The following is an 18,841-nucleotide window of genomic DNA, read 5'->3' on the forward strand; positions in this document are numbered from 1 at the left end:
ATTCATCGATTCAATTGTTTTCTGCATTTCACAACTGCAGCTGCTACAAAATTTACAGAGGCAGCTTTTTAAATTGGAATATTTTGTAGCTAGAGGAAACCGGCTCGCGTTTTTCCATGTTATACCGACAATTAAACGGCTCGAAACGAATTGAATTAATTGAGACAGCTTGGAAAAAAGAATGATCGCCGTGCATGGGATGTGAAAAAAACCCGGACGCCGTATCTTTCTGGTCGCGTAAATATTTATACCCGGCGTTTGCAGTTGCAGTCACGTAACGACCGCGATGCAAAATGCATAGGAAGCGCAGGTATCAAATGAGAAGAAACTTGCTAGAATGGTGCACAACTCTCGTTCGCGTAAAATGTTTGATTCCGAAGATGTTCAAATCCTATCGCGAAGATTACACTTTGCTAAAATGGGTAGGAAACGGAAATCGAAAAATTGGAACATAATCGAGGTTGCTTTGGTGGAAGGACTGGCTATTTCTAAGACTACTCCGCACACGTTTCATCTTCGCTTTTGAGATCTTCCATTTTTCTATTCGTGTTATTATTCTTCGCGTTAAACATGGATTAGGATAGTTCTTAATTTATTTATTATAGAAACATTTGTGCCATGGTGACATTGAATAAAATTATGGAACAAAGGATCAAAAAAATAATTTTGTCGATAATGCAGAAGAGTGGATTAACGACGAAAAAGGAAATATTGATGGTTTAAAATGTTGTAAAAAAAAATATATATATATATAAAATACAAAGTTATATTGCAATTAACGTCGATGACTGAGCTCCCTGTTTTTCAATATTGTTTTACAATTTTTATCCTATCTTCAATTTTTTTCATACATATTTTAAATTCCAAAAATGATTCTACTATTGATTTCACTATTGAAACATAATCGTTGCTTTGGTGGAAGGACTGAATATTTTGTATCGCTTAAAAAATCTACCATTTTTCTATTCCTTTTGTCGTTCTTTCGTAGCAGGATGTTGAACATGGATTAGGATAGTGATTTTTAATTTGTCTTTATAAAAAAATGTTATCATGATCGTACATCAACATCAATACAAAGAAGAAGATTAACCCCAACCTAACCCCAATCAACAAGCAGATATTTTTAATTTAGAAGGATTGTAATTAAAATCAATGATCGAATTCCTTTTTTTCCAACATTCTTCTACAATTTGTATTTTATTTTTAATTCTTTCCATACATATTTCAAGCTGCGCGAATAATTTTATCGCGAAACTCTCAACATTTACAAGATTACAAATTTCAACGATTTAATTTTCCACTTTTTTCAATGTTGAATCGAGGCCACGAGATATTAATATTTACAAAATCCTATTACCCTGCCTGAACGTTACGTATTCATATTACATATATCGTCACTTCGTAAAGTTGTATTACACGTGATTCGTAATAATCGTTATTACATTCCAGTGAAACACGAAATCGCTTGGTCTTCGCATATTTCAAATATGGATGCCCGTTTAATTTTGCTTTATGTAACCGAACAGATCTGCCAGCGAGATGATCGAATTTCAGCTTAATGGGTTAACGGAGACTCGCGTAATCGTCGGGTAAACCGCACGGAACGATTAGTAAGTACTTATTATTCTAATAACATTTCTATAGTTTTGGTCTTTACAATCACGGACTATTTTTTAGAGACTAGAATAATCAAGCAAATCGGATAGAACGATCTATCGATCGGCTTTGACGACGCGTGGTCCTTGAAAAACCAATTGAATCACTTGTCTGTTTCTGCATGTGGATATGAAAATCATTAACCATAACTGCACAGTGCTCCCAGATAGTAGTAGTGTTCCGCAGCTGAAAACAAGACAACATAAATTCATTGGAGAAATACTAAATCGAAGAGGGATAACATTCTTCTTATTATCATGGTAAATCGTTTGCAAAGATTTTTCACATGTTTATCATTTATTGAATAGAAGAGATTTCTATGACTCGAATATATTAATATTATCTATGACCGATGTTATAGGTTATAGGTTATAGGTTATAGGTTATAGATTGTAGGTTGTACCAAAAGTTTCTTTCGTTTTATGAGGAAACAATAGATGCACAACATTTTTTGTTTTATATTATTTTATTAAATAATGTATGATCTATTTTGTTTTATTGTAACAAGAGTCTCTAGTCTGTCTAGTTGTCTACAATAGTCTCTTGTTCCTATAGAACAAAATGGATCGTACATTTAATAAATTAATTCAATAAATTCGATAAAATAACTTTTCGTGCAACCTAATATTTCACGCGATGTTGATCTTTGATCAACAAATTTTAATCGCTTTACTCAATTCGGTGTTAATTTTATCTGTTATCTAATGTTCGCGTCGCAAGAGGATAATAATGTTTTATCTAATAATTACGAATTTGTTGTTTTAGTAAAGGTAAATGTCTGCGACGTATTTACATAGCTTTCTTCATGCAAGGATTGACGTTACTACGTGGCTTTAAAGTCGCTACGTATTAACGGACTGCGAATGTTTATGCATTTCTGGGCAATTCAACGATGCAAAAATCTACGAAATGCATGTAACGTTAAAAAATATATGAAATATTCAACGCGGTGCTTATCATAATATTCAGTAGAGAAATGAAATTTTTTTTAAATACGTCCGTAGAAATATAAATATGCGTAAAGGTCCACACAGTACACAACTACATAGCGTCACTATGATCTACTAACTGTGATCTAAATACACAACTACATAATTTCAGTATGACTAAGACCTCTGCAAGATTAATGCTAAATTAATTACTATTAAAAATAGTCGTTTCTTTTGTTCTGAAATTAATCGCGATAACTGGACAGTAATTATTACGTGAAACTCACAACAAAGGCCAGCGTATCGATTTGAATAAAGCATCCCGTAATTGCCACAGGCAGGCTGGCCCGATTGATACGGTTCAAAGCCGATCACGTTCCCGCTGCAATGTAAAATAAAATGTTAGAAGAAAAACGGATATGACTCGTCGCCTGAAGCTTCTTCAAATTGTCATAAATTGTTTACAAAGTGCTATTAGAGTTGTACAGATCTACGGAGAATTATAGAAAGTTACAGTTACGGAGACTTACAGAGAATTATTAGGATCGTGAGATTTATTAGAATCATTAGTCAGGAAGAGCCGTTATATAGAACTGAGTTGAAGAAGATAATTTTCCATAAGCTACTCGAACTCGAGGCATAGAAGTGTAAAGTTTGAGCTTTGAGAAGAAATATTCAGATATTCAGATGGCTTACTGTACAAATGTTCTATGTACACCTTTTCTGAAATTTTCTGTTTCTGTATGTAACAAGTTCTGTTCTTCACTATCTCTTTAAGTAGCTGTATAAGAATCACATTTATACCTACTTGATGAAGTTGTCAAATATAATACTTTTGTTTATTGTATTTAGTGTACTATACTGTACTATATTGCACTGTACTGTACTGTACTGTACTGCACTATAAGTGTACTACTATCTGTATAGAAATATCTCCAAGAACTATCTTCTGATCTATCTTTGTCACTTTATGTTCCTAAAAGAGATCAATGTACAATTTGTATTCAATATTATATAATCGAATTCATTGAAACGTTTGTTTATTTCTTTTACTGGTTTATTTGCTTTTCTTGATAATGCTGAAGATGGACATACGATATTTGTGCAGTAGCAACCATCGACTATCATACAGTTTTAATTACTTCTCCTCTTTTCAATCTTTTATTTTTTGTTGAACTCTTAAAAAAGAAAAAAAAATTCAGAAGACTGAAAAGATTTGCTCATACGTCAATCGAGGGAATCTGAAGCATTTTAGGAATGTATTAAAGGTTTTTTCTAAAAATTCAATCGAACCATAGATTCGGGAAAATTGCGTATTCGAGGAGGCCTTTTCATAGTGGAAAAAGGCGGTACAGACGTGTTCAATTTGTTGACAGTAATAAGCTACCGATCGACGGGAAATACTCGAGAAGCAAGGAAATTTATGGTAGGATTGAATACGCGTGGCGTTTCGTTTGGAAGCTTCCGACTTTTTTCACGAGGAATAATCGGGACCAACCCCAATTTTCGTTCTTTTCTCACACTCTCAACTCGGTTAAAAATTAACCCATAACAAATACGATCTTTGTCAATTGATGTTTCTTTCCACCAGAAAGAAATAAATAATTTTCCATCGATAGATCCCAATCTTTATCCAACGTTTTTGAAGCGAAACATTTCCAAATTAGATCGATATAGCGAATATTCCTTTTTGCACTGGATCTTTTTAATTAATTAAATTTAATATTCTTTAATAATTTTAATATTTTATGCAAAAAAATCATTAATATTCTTCTCCTTTATTTCTGTTATTAGATTAAATCATCTTAATATGGCTGGCTGAGAATCATTGTGTTAAGAGTCAATTTATTGCTATTTTTCATAAAATAGCGTTCTATATATAACGTATAAAAATGTATGTATAAAATATAGTGTCCGATATTATAATTAAAAATAATTATATAAAATAGCGTTCGTTTGTTATTATAACTGATTAAAGTACGAAGTTACTGAAATGATACTTGTGACGATTGAAATTCATATAAAGACTGTCTTGCTGAAAATCTGCACCGGACAAGCTAGATTTTCGACAAACATTATTTTTCTAGTAGAACCAGTCAATTTTTACTCGACGATAATTCAGGGCATAGATTGTTGTTTATGGCACTGCTTCCATCTGTCGTAATTCTTGCTTCTACTGTCGGAATACATTGTTACATAAAAATCGAACATTGGAGAAGGATTGGCTTTGTTATTGATTGATAACAATCGAAGCTGGCCGAATCAGATCTCGAATTTCAAAAGAGTTTTCTTTCTGGCTCTTCCTTGTTGAAAATTTGCGCTCGAATATCGAATGAAAGCAATTGGGCAAAGGAAATAGGGGAAATGGAATTCTCACCTGGGCCCATAGTTACAGACGTAGTTCTTGGTGTAGCCCCGGGCAGGGTCGTAATAGAAGGAGTAGCCACAGCCCACCAGATATGTGTCACCCCAGACGAGCTGCAAGTAATTTAAAACCTGCTTCATCCCTTTGCATACTCGAGATTTCTTGCCTAAGGTCTAAGGTCTCCTAGAATCTTTTTCACGAATTTCTCGAATGCTTTCCCTTGATACTTCCTATTACCTTGCTGGCGCTACAGCTTCTTTCAATTTCTTAAATTATTACGCTAGACAAACTTTTGTTTCATCTCTGTGGTCACATTTTATTCCTTCATTTATTTACTTTGTTGTCTGTGAGTTAGATTAGAATAGTACCTCACTTGTGATACAGGTTCTTTCAGTTTTTGGAATATTATATCAGACAAGCTTTTGTTTCATCTTTCTGTGATTACATTTCATTCATTTATTTATTTTGTTTTATGTTTATTTAATTTGTGAATTAGATTAGCGCGTTACTGGTGCTACAGGTGCTTTCATCTTTTCGATCCAATAGTTGTCCCATTTTGAACTTAATGGTTTGTGGTTTGAATAAAATTTAGAATTTTTAGAAAATCACCATTGGATTATCCTAATCTCTTTACGATCTTTTGAGCAATGCTAGAGCTTGAGAAACTGAAAGTTAATGACATCTAGTGTTGGATAGAAAATTATAATATTCCAAGGCATCTTTCATTACAACCAAGCCGTCGGCGACTTAAAATATCTTAAAAACTCTCTTCGTTGACGTTAGATTCTCTCAGAAATTTCATTTCCATTTAGCGTACCATAGCTATAGTGTACTATAGTGGCTTCCTATAATAGTTTCCTGACACTCACTTTTGCTCGATGAAATCACAGATAGTGACCTTCTATAATAGTTTCAAGGGATTGGATAGTATATCTAAGAGCAGCAAGGACAACTAACCTGAGTGTAATGGCCGGTGGCATCGCTATAGCCTGTTTGATAGTGATGTACCTCGTCGAACCAGCCGTTGATCATCTGGCGCCAGTTTGGCTGGTCGTCGTACGGTCCCGGAGGCCTCGTTGTCCATGCTCGAGCCATATTTTGTCCCACAGAGAACCTGCCTGTAGATCGATCGTTGTTAATCATGATCGATAGCCTGTTTCACTATGGACCGACAGAGGATCGTACTCTCTGTCGGCTAATTTCTTGTTTCACTAATTTATCGATTGCTCTACGCGTGGATCATCGCTGTTTAGGCCACGTCAATAATGTCGTGAAGGGGAAACAAAATCTCTTTTGGATCTGCCGATTTCTCTCTGAATTTGTGTTACGAAGGGGGCCCATCGGTCGTAAAACTTAGCCGAATCGAAATATGCAAGAACATATATAATATGTGTTTGTATGTATGTTCGTTAGAAGTTTAAACGCCTGAGGACATTCCCTACCTTTAATAAAACTTTGGTTTTCTATCGAGTCAAGTATTAGGTTGAGCTATCTTTAACCTTTTCCAATCTTAAAGCAAATATTACAGTAGCTGTCTTAAGATTTTTTAATCTATGATCTTGGAAGATTTTATGATTCTTATATAACAAGAAGTTACTGAGTTGTCATACTGCTTGTCATTTCTCGTTCAAATAAACCAAGAGTTTATATTCGAATAAGCGGATTCAATCGGTTGGAATTCAATCAACCGGTCACTAATTAAAATTTGTTTTTGGTAAATGAAATTCGTATAAAGGGATCTCTATTATAGCTGTATCAGATGCTTCGAATTGTTAAGAGTGCTGTTGATCAATTGTGATCACGTGATTTGTTTCATGCGGATGCCCTTTTCATGCAAACGCTGGACAGCACACGTTGATCTACAGAGTGACTCAAAAGTAGCGTCCTGCTAATTAAAGAGGTTACAAGTAGTCGTAGATCTACTTACGAACATTCCTGAGATCGTCGTGGATCTCAGCGCACCGATTCGTCCACCTTTGCGCCATGGCAGCCAATTCGTCGTCCCAGACCTGAAAAAAGTCCCTATTTCCTAGTAACAAATTTCCAAATCGAACTCTCGTAAAATCGTTTAAGAAGGCAATTACAGTAATTGATTATTAGACAGCGGACATTTATGCAAATTCGTATTTTTATGAATGTAATTGAAAAAATAGAACCTGAGCACTGATTTGTTTCACTTGCCAAATATCACAATGGGTACTATACTTTGGATATTTTATATATTTTAATATATTACGTGTATTCTGCGCATTCTTGCATTAAAATTCTCATAAATGAATAAAAATCTGCAGTTGATCTATTATAGATTATGTACAGACAGTAATTCTTTGCAAAAAGATAAAAAGGCGGGAAGTTTGAACTTTATTTCTTACCATTTCTCTCATATTGGCAGCACTGGGCTGTCCATTGATCTGACCCAAAGCCACTAGTTGTCTCAAGCGATTATGCTCGTCTAAGATGGTCTGTTTCTCCTCGCAGGTTAAATCTGTGGATCCTATAAATAAATCCATAGACAATCAAGTAGTAGATCCACTATACCCACCAATCTACATATCACTGTAAAATGGTGACAAAATATTTCTAAAGAGATTGCAACTGTAATTTTTTTTTTGTTTTAGATTTGTTCATATACAAAAGCAAGATTGGGAAAATCTTTGGTTCTTTCATTTATGTTACGGCGCGTGAGATGGTCCGTAAGGCCCCACCGTAAACTGAATCTTTTAACTTAATCTTATTAGCTTGAAGGAATCTCTGATCCTGTAAGCATCTTCGGTTTATGGATTAACGGATTATGGATTTCACGGGAAAAGCAGGCTCTTCTCATGAACAATGTCACCCACGAACCACGTTGGTCTGACAGTAAAATTTCAAAAATTTCAAAAAGTCGAGTTAAACGATTTAGCCTGTCAACTGCCCAAATGAAACGAGATGACCTAAGAATATTTAGGTTAAACTAAAGCTTCGATATATGTATGTATGTAAGTTTGAAATCACATAGCAAAGACGGAGCAGAATAGGAAACTTATAATTTGCTCCGCAGTTTCCATTTTTGTACTTTCCTGTAGCAACAGGTACTAACTGAATTACGAACTCGATTGTTCTGGACATTAGTTAAGACTGGCAAGTTCTCCTACCCTGTAGGCGGTCTACAGATGATCTAACTCGAATAGAATCTTTGGAGAATAGTTAGAGATTGTCCAGAATGATTCAAAGCAACGTTCAAACAATAATATGAACATTCTCTGGTAGATTCTAATTAAGAATTCGAACTTTTAACGCTTCGATCGATCGTTTTAGTGTTCTTTTTAACACGTACAGGACGTTTCAAACGTTTTGTGCAATTATTCAAACGTAACGTTAATGTAAGGGATTCTATCGCCTTGTTGAAATTCGTCTTTTTTTCCCCCGCTCAGTCTTTCGTCCATTTTCTTGGCCAGCTGGATTAGCCAACGTTCCGGAAAACTTTCCAGGAATCTGCTTTAACGACGTTCCCTCTGTCTTTCGACAGACAACTTTCCTGCTACCGTATTCTTTCGCCTAATAACTTTTAGCTCCTCTACGAAGACGAGGAATGCAAATTTCTATCCCGCTGGGACGCGAATCGGCAATCGAATTTCCTTCTTGCAGCTCTGCACAATTTTTAGTCACTTTCTCGCCTTACTTTCTCGTTTTACCGATTAATATCAGGTTATTCAAAAGGTACATCTAGCGTCGTGCAGATATTTATGCAAACTTCTATCTTTTAAAATATAATTTAGAAACTAGAACCTGGGTAAAAAATTTGGTTTATCCATTAAACATGGCAAGGAGTACCGCAATTTGGTTATTTTATACAGGGTGATCCGTAATTCATGATGCAAATGGGGTCAAGGAGATTCTATGGCAAAAATCGAGAATAACAAAATTGCGTTGAAGGCTTCATTTTTTGGGGAAAATCGAGCTTGAAAATTTGTGAAGTATTCGTGAATTTGATCAATAGCCGGCTGGACAGGAATAGATAGAAATCGACAAGAGGTTATGTTACATTCGAAAATAAGTCGAGAACGAAGTATAAAATTCCATTGTTTAAGGGAAAGAATAGAGAGGGGGGAAACAGGCAAATATAGATTTGAATAATTTTAGTGAAGAAATAGCCCGACATGCGCGTATTAAATAAATTTTTAAATTCGATTTTCTCGGAAATAAAATTTAAGATGAGAAAATTATATTCTACATATTCGACTTATTTTCACATAGTGGAATAACCTTCTATCTATCCGAATAACCTCCTCTCTAACTGGGAATCGAGCAAATGTACGCATACTTTGCAAATTTTCAAACTCGATTTTTCCAAAAACCATGCCTGCCACGCAATTTTGTTATTATCGAGTTTCGTCTTATTCCGCAGCCACGGCCCCATTTGTACCACGAATTACGCGCCATCCTGCATTCTTTGCATCTTCGCCACGTTCTGCTCGTCTTTGTATAAAGCTTGGAATTTTCATTAACGTTATAGCTATTAAATTATAGCAGTACCCGGCACAGAATGGGTCGAACGTAAATGTAGCGTTTCGCTAGTTCGCGTATTGGAATTTTAGATGAAAATATTCGTAGGCGGAATGAGAAACTCGCAAAATCCGAAATATCGTAATTCGCCGGTGATGCGTGAAACGGGAGTTCAGCACGAGTCGTTCGTTTTGAATAACAATTCGCGTAGCATCTTGGCGTTTATTGCACGCGCGCGCCCACAAATTTACGGATTTCCCGTAATTAACCGGCAACTGCTTTAATTCGCAAATGTAATCGAATCTCGTGGCTGCTCGCACGGCTGAATACGGTATTTTTACCGTCGAATCGATGTTCGCCGTTCTATCGAAATGTAATAGATTCCAATTTTCTCCCCGTAAATAATGTACGAGCTGAATTATTCATGAAGCTAGGTCGGCGCACAGCTGGACGAAAACCGGAGCAATAAAGTTACCTTGCTTCTTCTGTCCCTCTTTTTCCACCTTTATCTCTCCCTTGTCTGTTTAATTACGGCGAATTTGTCCGATACTTCCGACAATAAAAACAACGGGACTTTACATGAATTTTGTTTAACGTTTCAATTCCTTCCCCTCCTCCTTTCCTTTCTCCTTTTTTAAATACACCTATCCGCCGTACAAAAGGTTACTCTTACGACACGGATTAGCTGTAAAATGGTCGGAGAATTGGGGGATATCCCCGTACAAAACGGCACGTAATGAGAATTTTTAAGTACAGCCACCTGTCGTGCTTTTTATCTTTCATTCGTGTAAGCGCGTGTGCTGTCGCTGATCTTGCGATATTGAAATTTTCGAACGTACGTAATCTTCGAGTATCGAAATTTCCAATGCATTTTTAGTTCGTGATTTATCAGGGTTTTTCGACTCGTGGAAGTGCGAATGGTTTAGAAGAAAGGAAAATGGACTTACACGCTACTTTCGAAATGAGCAGTCCAATTGTTATTGATTGTTTTAATGGACATATTTCTTTTAGCTATGAAAACGAAATGGTTTACTTTTGTTAAATTTTGCAAGCTATTTTTGCGCTAATTCTTTGTTTCGTATAATACGAATATATTTTAAATGACACCATGTCATTTTTAATAGATAGTTGTTTTTACTTTCATGTCATTTTATATCTATTTTTTATTATTGTAGGATAAATAAAAATATTGGAAATTAAATTTCGATGTGACCTGAACTAAAGAATCGATGTTTCATAGATACCTACGTCTATTGTTATCCGAAAATGTGATTGCGAAATTAATTCTATATCTAGCACGTGTTTTTTCTATTTGTTAACTGTCGCGTCGCTCATAGATCGCATTTCGAAACTGTGCCGTCGATTTTCCCGCCATTTTTACCGAGCAAATATTCGGCTAATTTCGCCTCTTAATAGACACGTTTCCTTTTTTTACCACGAGTCATATATTCTCGGCTTTATCGTAACGACCTGAAATTATTGAAATTTCGAATAGTGGCACGTTCGCTGTACAACATCGGGTTACCACGGAAATTCAAATAATTTTCTTTGTTTCCATTTCCCCCAATTTTCCGCGTTTTCGTCGTTGGAGAGCATCAATGTTACTAGAAAACGAAAAGAACAATGATAAATATATATATGTCATATGATATCACATAACATATTCATACAATATATATTATATAATATATTTAATGATATATTTATATCAATGAAAGTTTTCCATCCGAGAGTTAGTCTGTATAAACGACTAATTGTTTCATAATTCCCAGTCATTTTGTCACTAAAAATTGGTTTCCTTTACCGTTCTATTTAATATTTGATTGACATTTAATTATAATACCCGCGTCATACGATCAGAGCTATAGACGAGGCTCGAGTATTATTACGTAAAATCGGTAGAAATAAAAAACGATCTAGCGCGACAGCGGATCAGTTGGCAGCACTGGGCGCGGGTTGGTTTCTTTTTGCAGCGGAAATGAGCAGGGCTTGGCTGGTACGTAACGATTCGACCGACACCTGCTAACTCCATTCTCTTGTCGTAGCGCCTGGTTAAATGGATTTCGTGGGAATGGACTTGCCAGCTTGTTAAATAAATAGTCCCTGGCTGCTGGCCTCCATTCAAAGTTTCCCAGTTATTTCCATTCCTTCAAGGGAAGGTCTGCCCGATCACTCGACCGTCTCAGTCGATAATTACTCTTGCAATACCGATTCTTCCCGCGACTTTGTTGTCTTTCCCCTCCAATTTTAAATCTTCCTTACTAGAAAATCAATTTTTTAAATCTAAATTCCCTCTTTCTCTCTGCATTTTTCACAGCTTTCCCGTCGCATTTGCCATAAGTACTTTCCTACCTTAAGAACTATAGCGCGATACCTTATTTAAATTTCTAAATTTGGATGCCTGAGAGCGGACAAATTTGGTACTTTTTCGTTATCCTTCATTTTTCTCTAGATAAATAAATATCCCTATGGCAAATATAACGTTCGTTTCTTCGCTATTTCGTCTATTTTCTCTCGAACCTTTCTTTCTTACCAATCAAAGTCTTTGTCAATTTGCCACTTTTTGACACCCCTCCTTTCTGTTTCCCCTAGATAAATATCCCCACGACCGAAATAATATTCTTCTCTTCGCTTTCTCTCCTTTTCCTATTTTCTATCGAATTTTTCTTGGCAAATAAAATCGTTCTCATATTGCAGCTTTTTAATCGAAACAATAGAGGCTGTGGGACAGCGTCCGGACCGGACCGGAAACGAGTCGCTGGAATTGAGGGCAAGGGAAGGAAAAGAGCACGGCGCATCTCCGCGAAATTTCGAATTCGGTGCACAGTTTCCCGATGCTCGTTCTCAATGGGAATAGTCACGAGCGGAACGAGATACGCGATCGTTGAACGAACTTGACTAATTGCCGACTGGAAACTGTTATTCAACGGAGACCGAGCGGTGCGCCTGACGCACCGCACGAACAAAGGAACCTGCTTTTTCCGCGGTAATTGGAGGATCCCTGCTTTGAGAACATTTAAAATGCCCAAGGTGCGGAACAATTACGCGGCCAGAGGAAAAAAAGAAGAAACGTTGAAAAATGGAAAAGAGGTCGAAGAAACGAACTATCGGTTCTTGTCGAATAGTATTGTTATCTACCACCGCCAATCGGAAATTAATTCGGTCGTTTAACCGTCCAGTATCGTAAATATACATGCTCTGTCCATAAATCATCGGACAATTACTCATTTCCAACAAAATGGTTATTAGAACGATGCAACATAAATAGAATTTACTGGCTTCGTGCAGTTATTTAATTTTGTAAGATATATAGCTCTATATTCTACGATTATATCCGAACGTTTAATTAGTACACGTATACGTTAATAATAATTATAATAATATAATAATAATAATTTACAAACGGTACTCCACACCAATTTCGATGACCTTGAAATACACGGTCAGGGACATGATTCCGAATAACTTTTCTCTATACGCGTTATCGTCGTTTGATCTTAATTTTCGAGGTATAGACAAAAATATTTCATTAGAATGACTGTTACTAATATAATGAAAAATTGTTAGTATAGCGAAAGTTACCAAAATCCATAGTGTATCAATTTCAAACTTTCTTTCCTTCGTCACTGTATATAGCAAATTATCAAAACTATATTAGAGAGATATAATGAAGTAATATCGATGATTATATTAAATTGAACAATAAAATAACTTGTTCTCTGTTGATCTGTTCAAAGAAGTTCAAGCACGGTTCGATCAAGGCAACGCAAAACCACCACGTGTCCATCGTCAGAGGACAAAAATTGGTGCAATTTGGATGGCACGTTCTACTCCATCTACCATATTCTCCTGATCTTGCACGCTCAGATCATCGCTTATTTCGCTCGTTAGAAAAATACTTCATATAATGAGAACTTGCCTTCTTTGGAAGATTGCAAAAACGAATTGGTACGTTTCTTTTCCTCGCAAGACTAAGCAATTCTACGCCGATGGAATAATGAAGTTGTTATAATAATGGCGAAAAGTCATGGAAAGGAACGATGCGTACATTGAAGGAAAAATCACACGCTTCAGTTTGGCTGTAAAAACGGAACGAATTAACAATTAACATTCCGGAATTAACAATTGGAGGTAAATTAGAAATAAAATCGTATTGAAAACCTAGATGAAGCGTTAAAAATGCAGCGTATAGTTGCATTCATGACTGGAGCTTGAAATGACTTAATTATAGCTAGACGAGAGTTAAGGATACTTCAAAGTTGCTTATGCCTAGTCACGTTCTTATCACGCTTGCTGAAGAGCGTTAGACGAACTGGAAATCACGGTACACGGTTCCGTGGCGATTATTCAAATTGTGCTTCTCGACGAGATGAATCACCTGCACTAGAAATCCACGTGCCACGGACAAAGCGTTAAAACTGTGGAACAGAGGCAAGTGCAAAGATCGAGCTAACGCTTTCCGGAGCGAATTCTTCGACCCTTACGCAAATTTCTGTTGTTAAACGAGCGTGGAGTGAAGAAATTATTTCGTGACTACTGGGACTGATGATTGTCCAGATTTTTTCTCTAACGATAGAGTGGCTAATTCTTTTCTATAGAAGATTTTGGAATTTTGTGGTCCTTTATGTTAATTCTCATTGCTCTTGGCTATGAAAGATTCGTTGCTTCTTTTATTTTGTATTTTTCTGATCTTTCTCACATAATTAATTATCAATCGTTAAATTAATATGACTAATTTTGAAAATTTAATTAATTTGCACTTTGTCTAATTGTTCTCTGCAAGCTCTCTAGTTTTAAATTTCTTCAATGGGCCATTCATTGATTTAGAGTTTTCCATCTTCTGATTTCATATTAATTTTTCTTATTTACAATTTTCTTAATTCCTTATTCCCTAATGTACAGTTTCCGTAATTTGCTAGTCTTAAATTTCTAGTTTTGTTAATTCGTCAATTTCGAATTTCTTTTATTACTTCCATGCCGAGTTTCTAATTTTCCTAATTTTCTAATGTCCAATTTCTATAACCCTTTAACTTTTCTAATCTCCTAATCCTGAATTTTCTTTATGCCTGATTTTCAATTTCCCTAATTTTACATATCCTAATTTCCAATTGCTCTGATTTCCATTTTACTTAATCATGTATGTGCCAATTTCTTCAATTTCCCATTTTCTCATGTCAACCTTCCAATTTTCCCTTTCTTCTAATCTTCATTTTCCCTGACTTTCCATACCCCAATTTCCAATTACTCTTAATTCCATATTACCTAACTATATATATTACCTAACTATACAATTTCCCATTTTCTCATATCAATATTTTCAGTTTTCCTTTTCCTCAATTTCTAATATTCATTTTCCCTCAATTTCCAATTACTCTGATTTCCACATCACTTAATTATATGTATATGCTCCAATTTCCAAATTTTACTAATTACCCTTTTAACATAACATGCAATAAAATCTTTACCAATTCACTACCGCTTATAAAATCTGAATTATAATCACTTACTCATCATAGTTTTTCCAGAGCACGATGGCCACAGATTGTTGGCGGAGGCCACGGAGACCACGGTCAAGATCAACGTCAGTTGCCTGGCATTTCTATCGAGCATCATCTTCTTCAATTGTTAACTCGCGTCCGGCAGCAGTCAATTCGGATTTTCCCGTGTTGCACAACGAAAATTGATGCGTAAGTCGATAAAATGCGTATGGCTGCCTTAAATATGTGAACATGGGTCAATCGAACTATAAAATCGGCCGATTGACCGGTGAGAACCGGTCGTCGGAAGCAGACGGACTAATAGCTTAGCACGGTCGTGCGACTGCCTTTATATTCACCTGTCTCATGGCTTGGACCGTGTAATTGTTCGCGCTACCAGTTTACATGGTGGGGACCGGTTGCATAGGTCAGGGTGACTGGTTTCAAGGCCATCGAGGGAGCAGCTTTTTGTTTAACAGATCAGCAAAAGATTAACAATATCCTGACAATTTTCAGTCGTAGAAAATTAAATATCAGTTAAGCGGGTATTAGAAAGGTGGGGTTAAAGCCAGTCAGATTTCGATTCCATTCGATTTAAGGTCAATGTCAGATTGAACCATGCTACACGATCATCGAATTTTTACGTTTCAATTCGGCTTTCATTTTAGCAAACGAAAAAGATTCAGAATGTTTTAAGACAATATTTCAATTAAAACGAGAAAGGATACGTACCGATAAGAATGTCCCCATATTTTCTTCAAACTTGAGATATTTTTTAACGCTGGAAAAATAAAATTTAGCCGGAAATGGCAAGATCGAGAGAACAGGATTAGCAATTGGATCTCTGTGTACTTCTAGATCTGAATTTACGTTAGGTTCTATGAGAGTTAGGTCTAGGTCTAGGTCTAGGTCTAGGTCTAGGTTTAGTTCAGTTTATAGCTCTCAGCTTTACGAACCGATATGGCAGCTATAAACAATTATTCACCGCTGGCTCTCAGCACATTTATGAGTCTATTATCATTGAATGGGAGCACGAAACTTATGCTTGCGTCCAATGCTATCTTTATGCGTGGACTTACAATTAGAGATAAGGATGAAAAGCAGTAACGACAAAATGCTTTTTATCATTCAAGTTCAGCCATACCATTCAGGATTATCGGATTTTCCCTCTCATGAATCTACAGCTCAGCACACGTGATTTAACACACACTCGGACAAATCGTGATGTTCTCAGGTAATGAATTTTAAAAATGTAATCTCCTCGTCTCGATCGTAGAATAATTTCACGTGTAATCGATGTATTTTCTTAGTCGACCGAGATTCAAGTTACATTTCATCCAGGCTGCAGTTAGACCAAAAAGTAGAAGCTTGAGATAGGTTTGGATTAGATTTGAGTTATGCACGAGCTGTAGACTTCAGTTAGCTTTGGGATACGCCTTAGTCAAATCAGGATTTTGGTCACGTTTTTATTAAATCTGACTTGGACAAGAATTATGTCACTGTCAGGTGTGATCCAGGATTCGATTATACCTGAGTTATGTAGGATTTGGGTTATGTTTATATCAGCTTTGAACTGGCTAAACGTCACTATTAAAACGGCGAATTTTTTCCCGCGACATTCGCTTGCAGAATTTACCATTTTCCCAGCAGACTGAATTTTTCCCATCAACTTTTCTACCAAACTAACCAACGAGAAGAGAACGTATTGCTGCAATTGTCGTTGCAGCTCACGTCTACGTATTGTAGGATTAACAACGTCTCCACTGATTCGCTTTCCAGTTGATACATCCGCAAGTGAAGATAGACAAGTTTGAAATTTCTGAAAGGATGCCGTGCTCCCCTACAAACGCTGTGATTATTTCCAGCTGTCTAATTGAATCGGTGAGTCGAAGAACAGCGCGTATTCGAAAGCCACGTTTTCAGACATTTCGATGAATAGCGTTAGTTTTCCCTTTTATCATCAACGCTGTTAATTTTACAGTGCACTCCCAATGCAAATACGGTCATGCCAACTCAGACGGACGTTCGTGTCTGTCTACCTGTGGTTCAACGTTATCCGTAAGTCTCTTACAATTCAAATAAAACCATTAGACCTGTGCTGTTCGATACATGTTGCAGTCAAGAAATTAAAGAAAATAATACAGTGGTAAGAGATACTATTTAAAGCAAACTCAGCATGCTGTTAAGAGAATTAGTCGTCATTCTGTCTGTGAACAGCAGCCTTCCCATGACAAATTTCTCGGTAGAACGTCAATTGTTCGCTTGGTGTCAGGAAATTAAAGAAAATAACACAGTGGTAAGAGATACTGCTTAAAGCAAACTCAGCATGCTGTTAAGAGAATTAGTCGTCGTCCTGTCTGTGAACAGCAGCCTTCCCATGACAAATTTCTCGATAGAACGTCAATTGTTCGCTTGGTGTCAGGAAATTAAAGAAAATAAATAAAGAAAATAATACAGTGGTAAGAGATACTACTTAAAGCACATTCAGCATGCTGTTAAGAAAATTAGTCGTCGTCCTGTCTGTGAACAGCAGCCTTCCCATGACAAATTTCTCGATAGAACGTCAATTGTTCGCTTGGTGTTCTTAATGTACTTCGTTAACTTGTTCACATTTTATTTTTCTTTTCGTTAAACTCAAACGACTATCATATATCGTACATGTATTTCTAGAGTATTTTTTCGTCCTATTCTTCGCATTGGCGTGTTGTTTTACACATTTACATTTTGATTTTAACATTTCTCGAAAGTGTCTAATTTGGGACTTCTGCTGTTCATCGACTCATTCGATCGATTCTTTCCAATCAAATATAGTCTGCTGACAACTATCTTCTCGTGGATTTGTATGTAACTTTCTAAATGTCTCATGAATAATAATTTTCTATATAAAGCTTTAATGGTCGACTTTTGATCAGCTGCTGGAATGCTTAAGTAATTATTGAAAGCATGCGTCTAACAGTTAATTAGTCCGTAAAACATTTCGATAATGTTTGCGATGCTTTTAAGCGTTAATTATTTGTCGATGTTGCAAAATGTGTACGCGTGGTCCACGCGTGGACCACGCAACGTCTATCTTTTTCTCTTCTCTCTTTCTTTTTTCTTTTAAACGGAATAAAGTTTCGAATAGGTGTATCGACCGGTTCTAGCGATCGACGTTGGGAAGCCAGCAGACTGCCAGGCTCCAAAATCTCGAATGAATTATTCCTCGTGAAGCTGTTTCTCCGAAACGATTAGGTATTCCAGTCATTTGCATGTCCAGACTTTGGTCTCCATTATTTTTTACTTAATTCCGAAACGAATCCACGATTTATAATACTCTGAGACAATTTCTTCCGAAAACCAGTTCACAGCCGTGTCTTCCTTTCTTCCATCAACAAAAAGACACGAGCGAATTTTTTCTCGCAAAATTTCGTATTCCCTGGAAGAGTTTCAGAGGTATTTTTCTTCGCTTGAAAAATCTCACTCTGCGTAGAGGCAATTTTAAACGCGAGGAGAGAATTTTGCCGAATCTTTATGGGCAAATCGTTGAGATAAATGGCAGTAAGCTAATGCGCTATCAATCAACGTTCTAAGAGTTTCTACCCGTTTGACAAAATTTACGATATTTGATAAATATAAATATGGCTCTTGATCGATGAAAGTACGTTGCTCGTTTCAGTTTCGATTCGCCGGAACATTCGTGGACCGAAATGCTGAGAATTAATAGCAGTGAAATAATTTCCTGTCATAATGTTGAAAATAAAATAGAGATATCGATGTTTCGAATGGATTGGTTTAGGTGTCCAAATACTTATACACGGTTGTATATATTATACAAAATATTCAGAAATCTCGTTAGCACTGTGGCGAGACACGAGTGTCGCGATTGTAACAGTAAAGTTTGGAAGCAATTCGAAGATGTGTACAGAATTTACAAGACATTTATTATAAAC

At 36.3% G+C, this 18,841-nt stretch overlaps 1 protein-coding gene and 1 long non-coding RNA gene across 5 annotated transcripts; one reads left to right on the plus strand and one right to left on the minus strand.

Annotated features, from left to right (window-relative positions):
* Positions 1–1,161: 1,161 nt before the first annotated feature.
* Positions 1,162–15,091, minus strand: LOC126925873 (venom allergen 5.02-like). Its single transcript, XM_050741862.1, has 7 exons — positions 14,943–15,091; positions 7,323–7,444; positions 6,878–6,959; positions 5,908–6,068; positions 4,963–5,063; positions 2,873–2,967; positions 1,162–1,842 (listed from the first exon to the last, which is right to left on the minus strand). Exons 1-7 carry the CDS (start codon positions 15,046–15,048, stop codon positions 1,796–1,798), a joined length of 714 nt encoding a protein of 237 aa, XP_050597819.1. The 5' UTR covers positions 15,049–15,091; the 3' UTR covers positions 1,162–1,795.
* LOC126925881 (uncharacterized) lies at positions 1,780–18,657 on the plus strand. 4 transcript variants are annotated; one of them, XR_007714173.1, is made up of 6 exons: positions 1,780–1,916; positions 12,133–12,465; positions 13,173–13,566; positions 13,667–15,122; positions 16,692–16,793; positions 16,894–18,657. It is a non-coding gene; the product is annotated as an uncharacterized LOC126925881 (long non-coding RNA). The 4 variants fall into 4 exon arrangements; XR_007714174.1 differs by having other exon boundaries at positions 13,173–15,122; positions 16,639–16,793; XR_007714172.1 differs by having other exon boundaries at positions 13,173–15,122.
* Positions 18,658–18,841: the final 184 nt, after the last annotated feature.

The sequence above is a fragment of the Bombus affinis genome, chromosome 16 (assembly GCF_024516045.1).
Source record: "Bombus affinis isolate iyBomAffi1 chromosome 16, iyBomAffi1.2, whole genome shotgun sequence".
Classification (NCBI taxonomy): domain Eukaryota; kingdom Metazoa; phylum Arthropoda; class Insecta; order Hymenoptera; family Apidae; genus Bombus; species Bombus affinis.

Excerpts from the sequence above, each read along its gene's own strand:
- LOC126925873 (XM_050741862.1), bottom strand. The coding sequence starts at position 15,048 with ATGATGCTCGATAGAAATGCCAGGCAACTGACGTTGATCTTGACCGTG. Across the intron at positions 5,064-5,907 it reads CCACCGGCCATTACACTCAG|CTCGTCTGGGGTGACACATA; the intron begins GTTAGTTGTCCT and ends AATTACTTGCAG. Across the intron at positions 1,843-2,872 it reads TCGATACGCTGGCCTTTGTT|CTGCGGAACACTACTACTAT; the intron begins GTGAGTTTCACG and ends TCTTGTTTTCAG.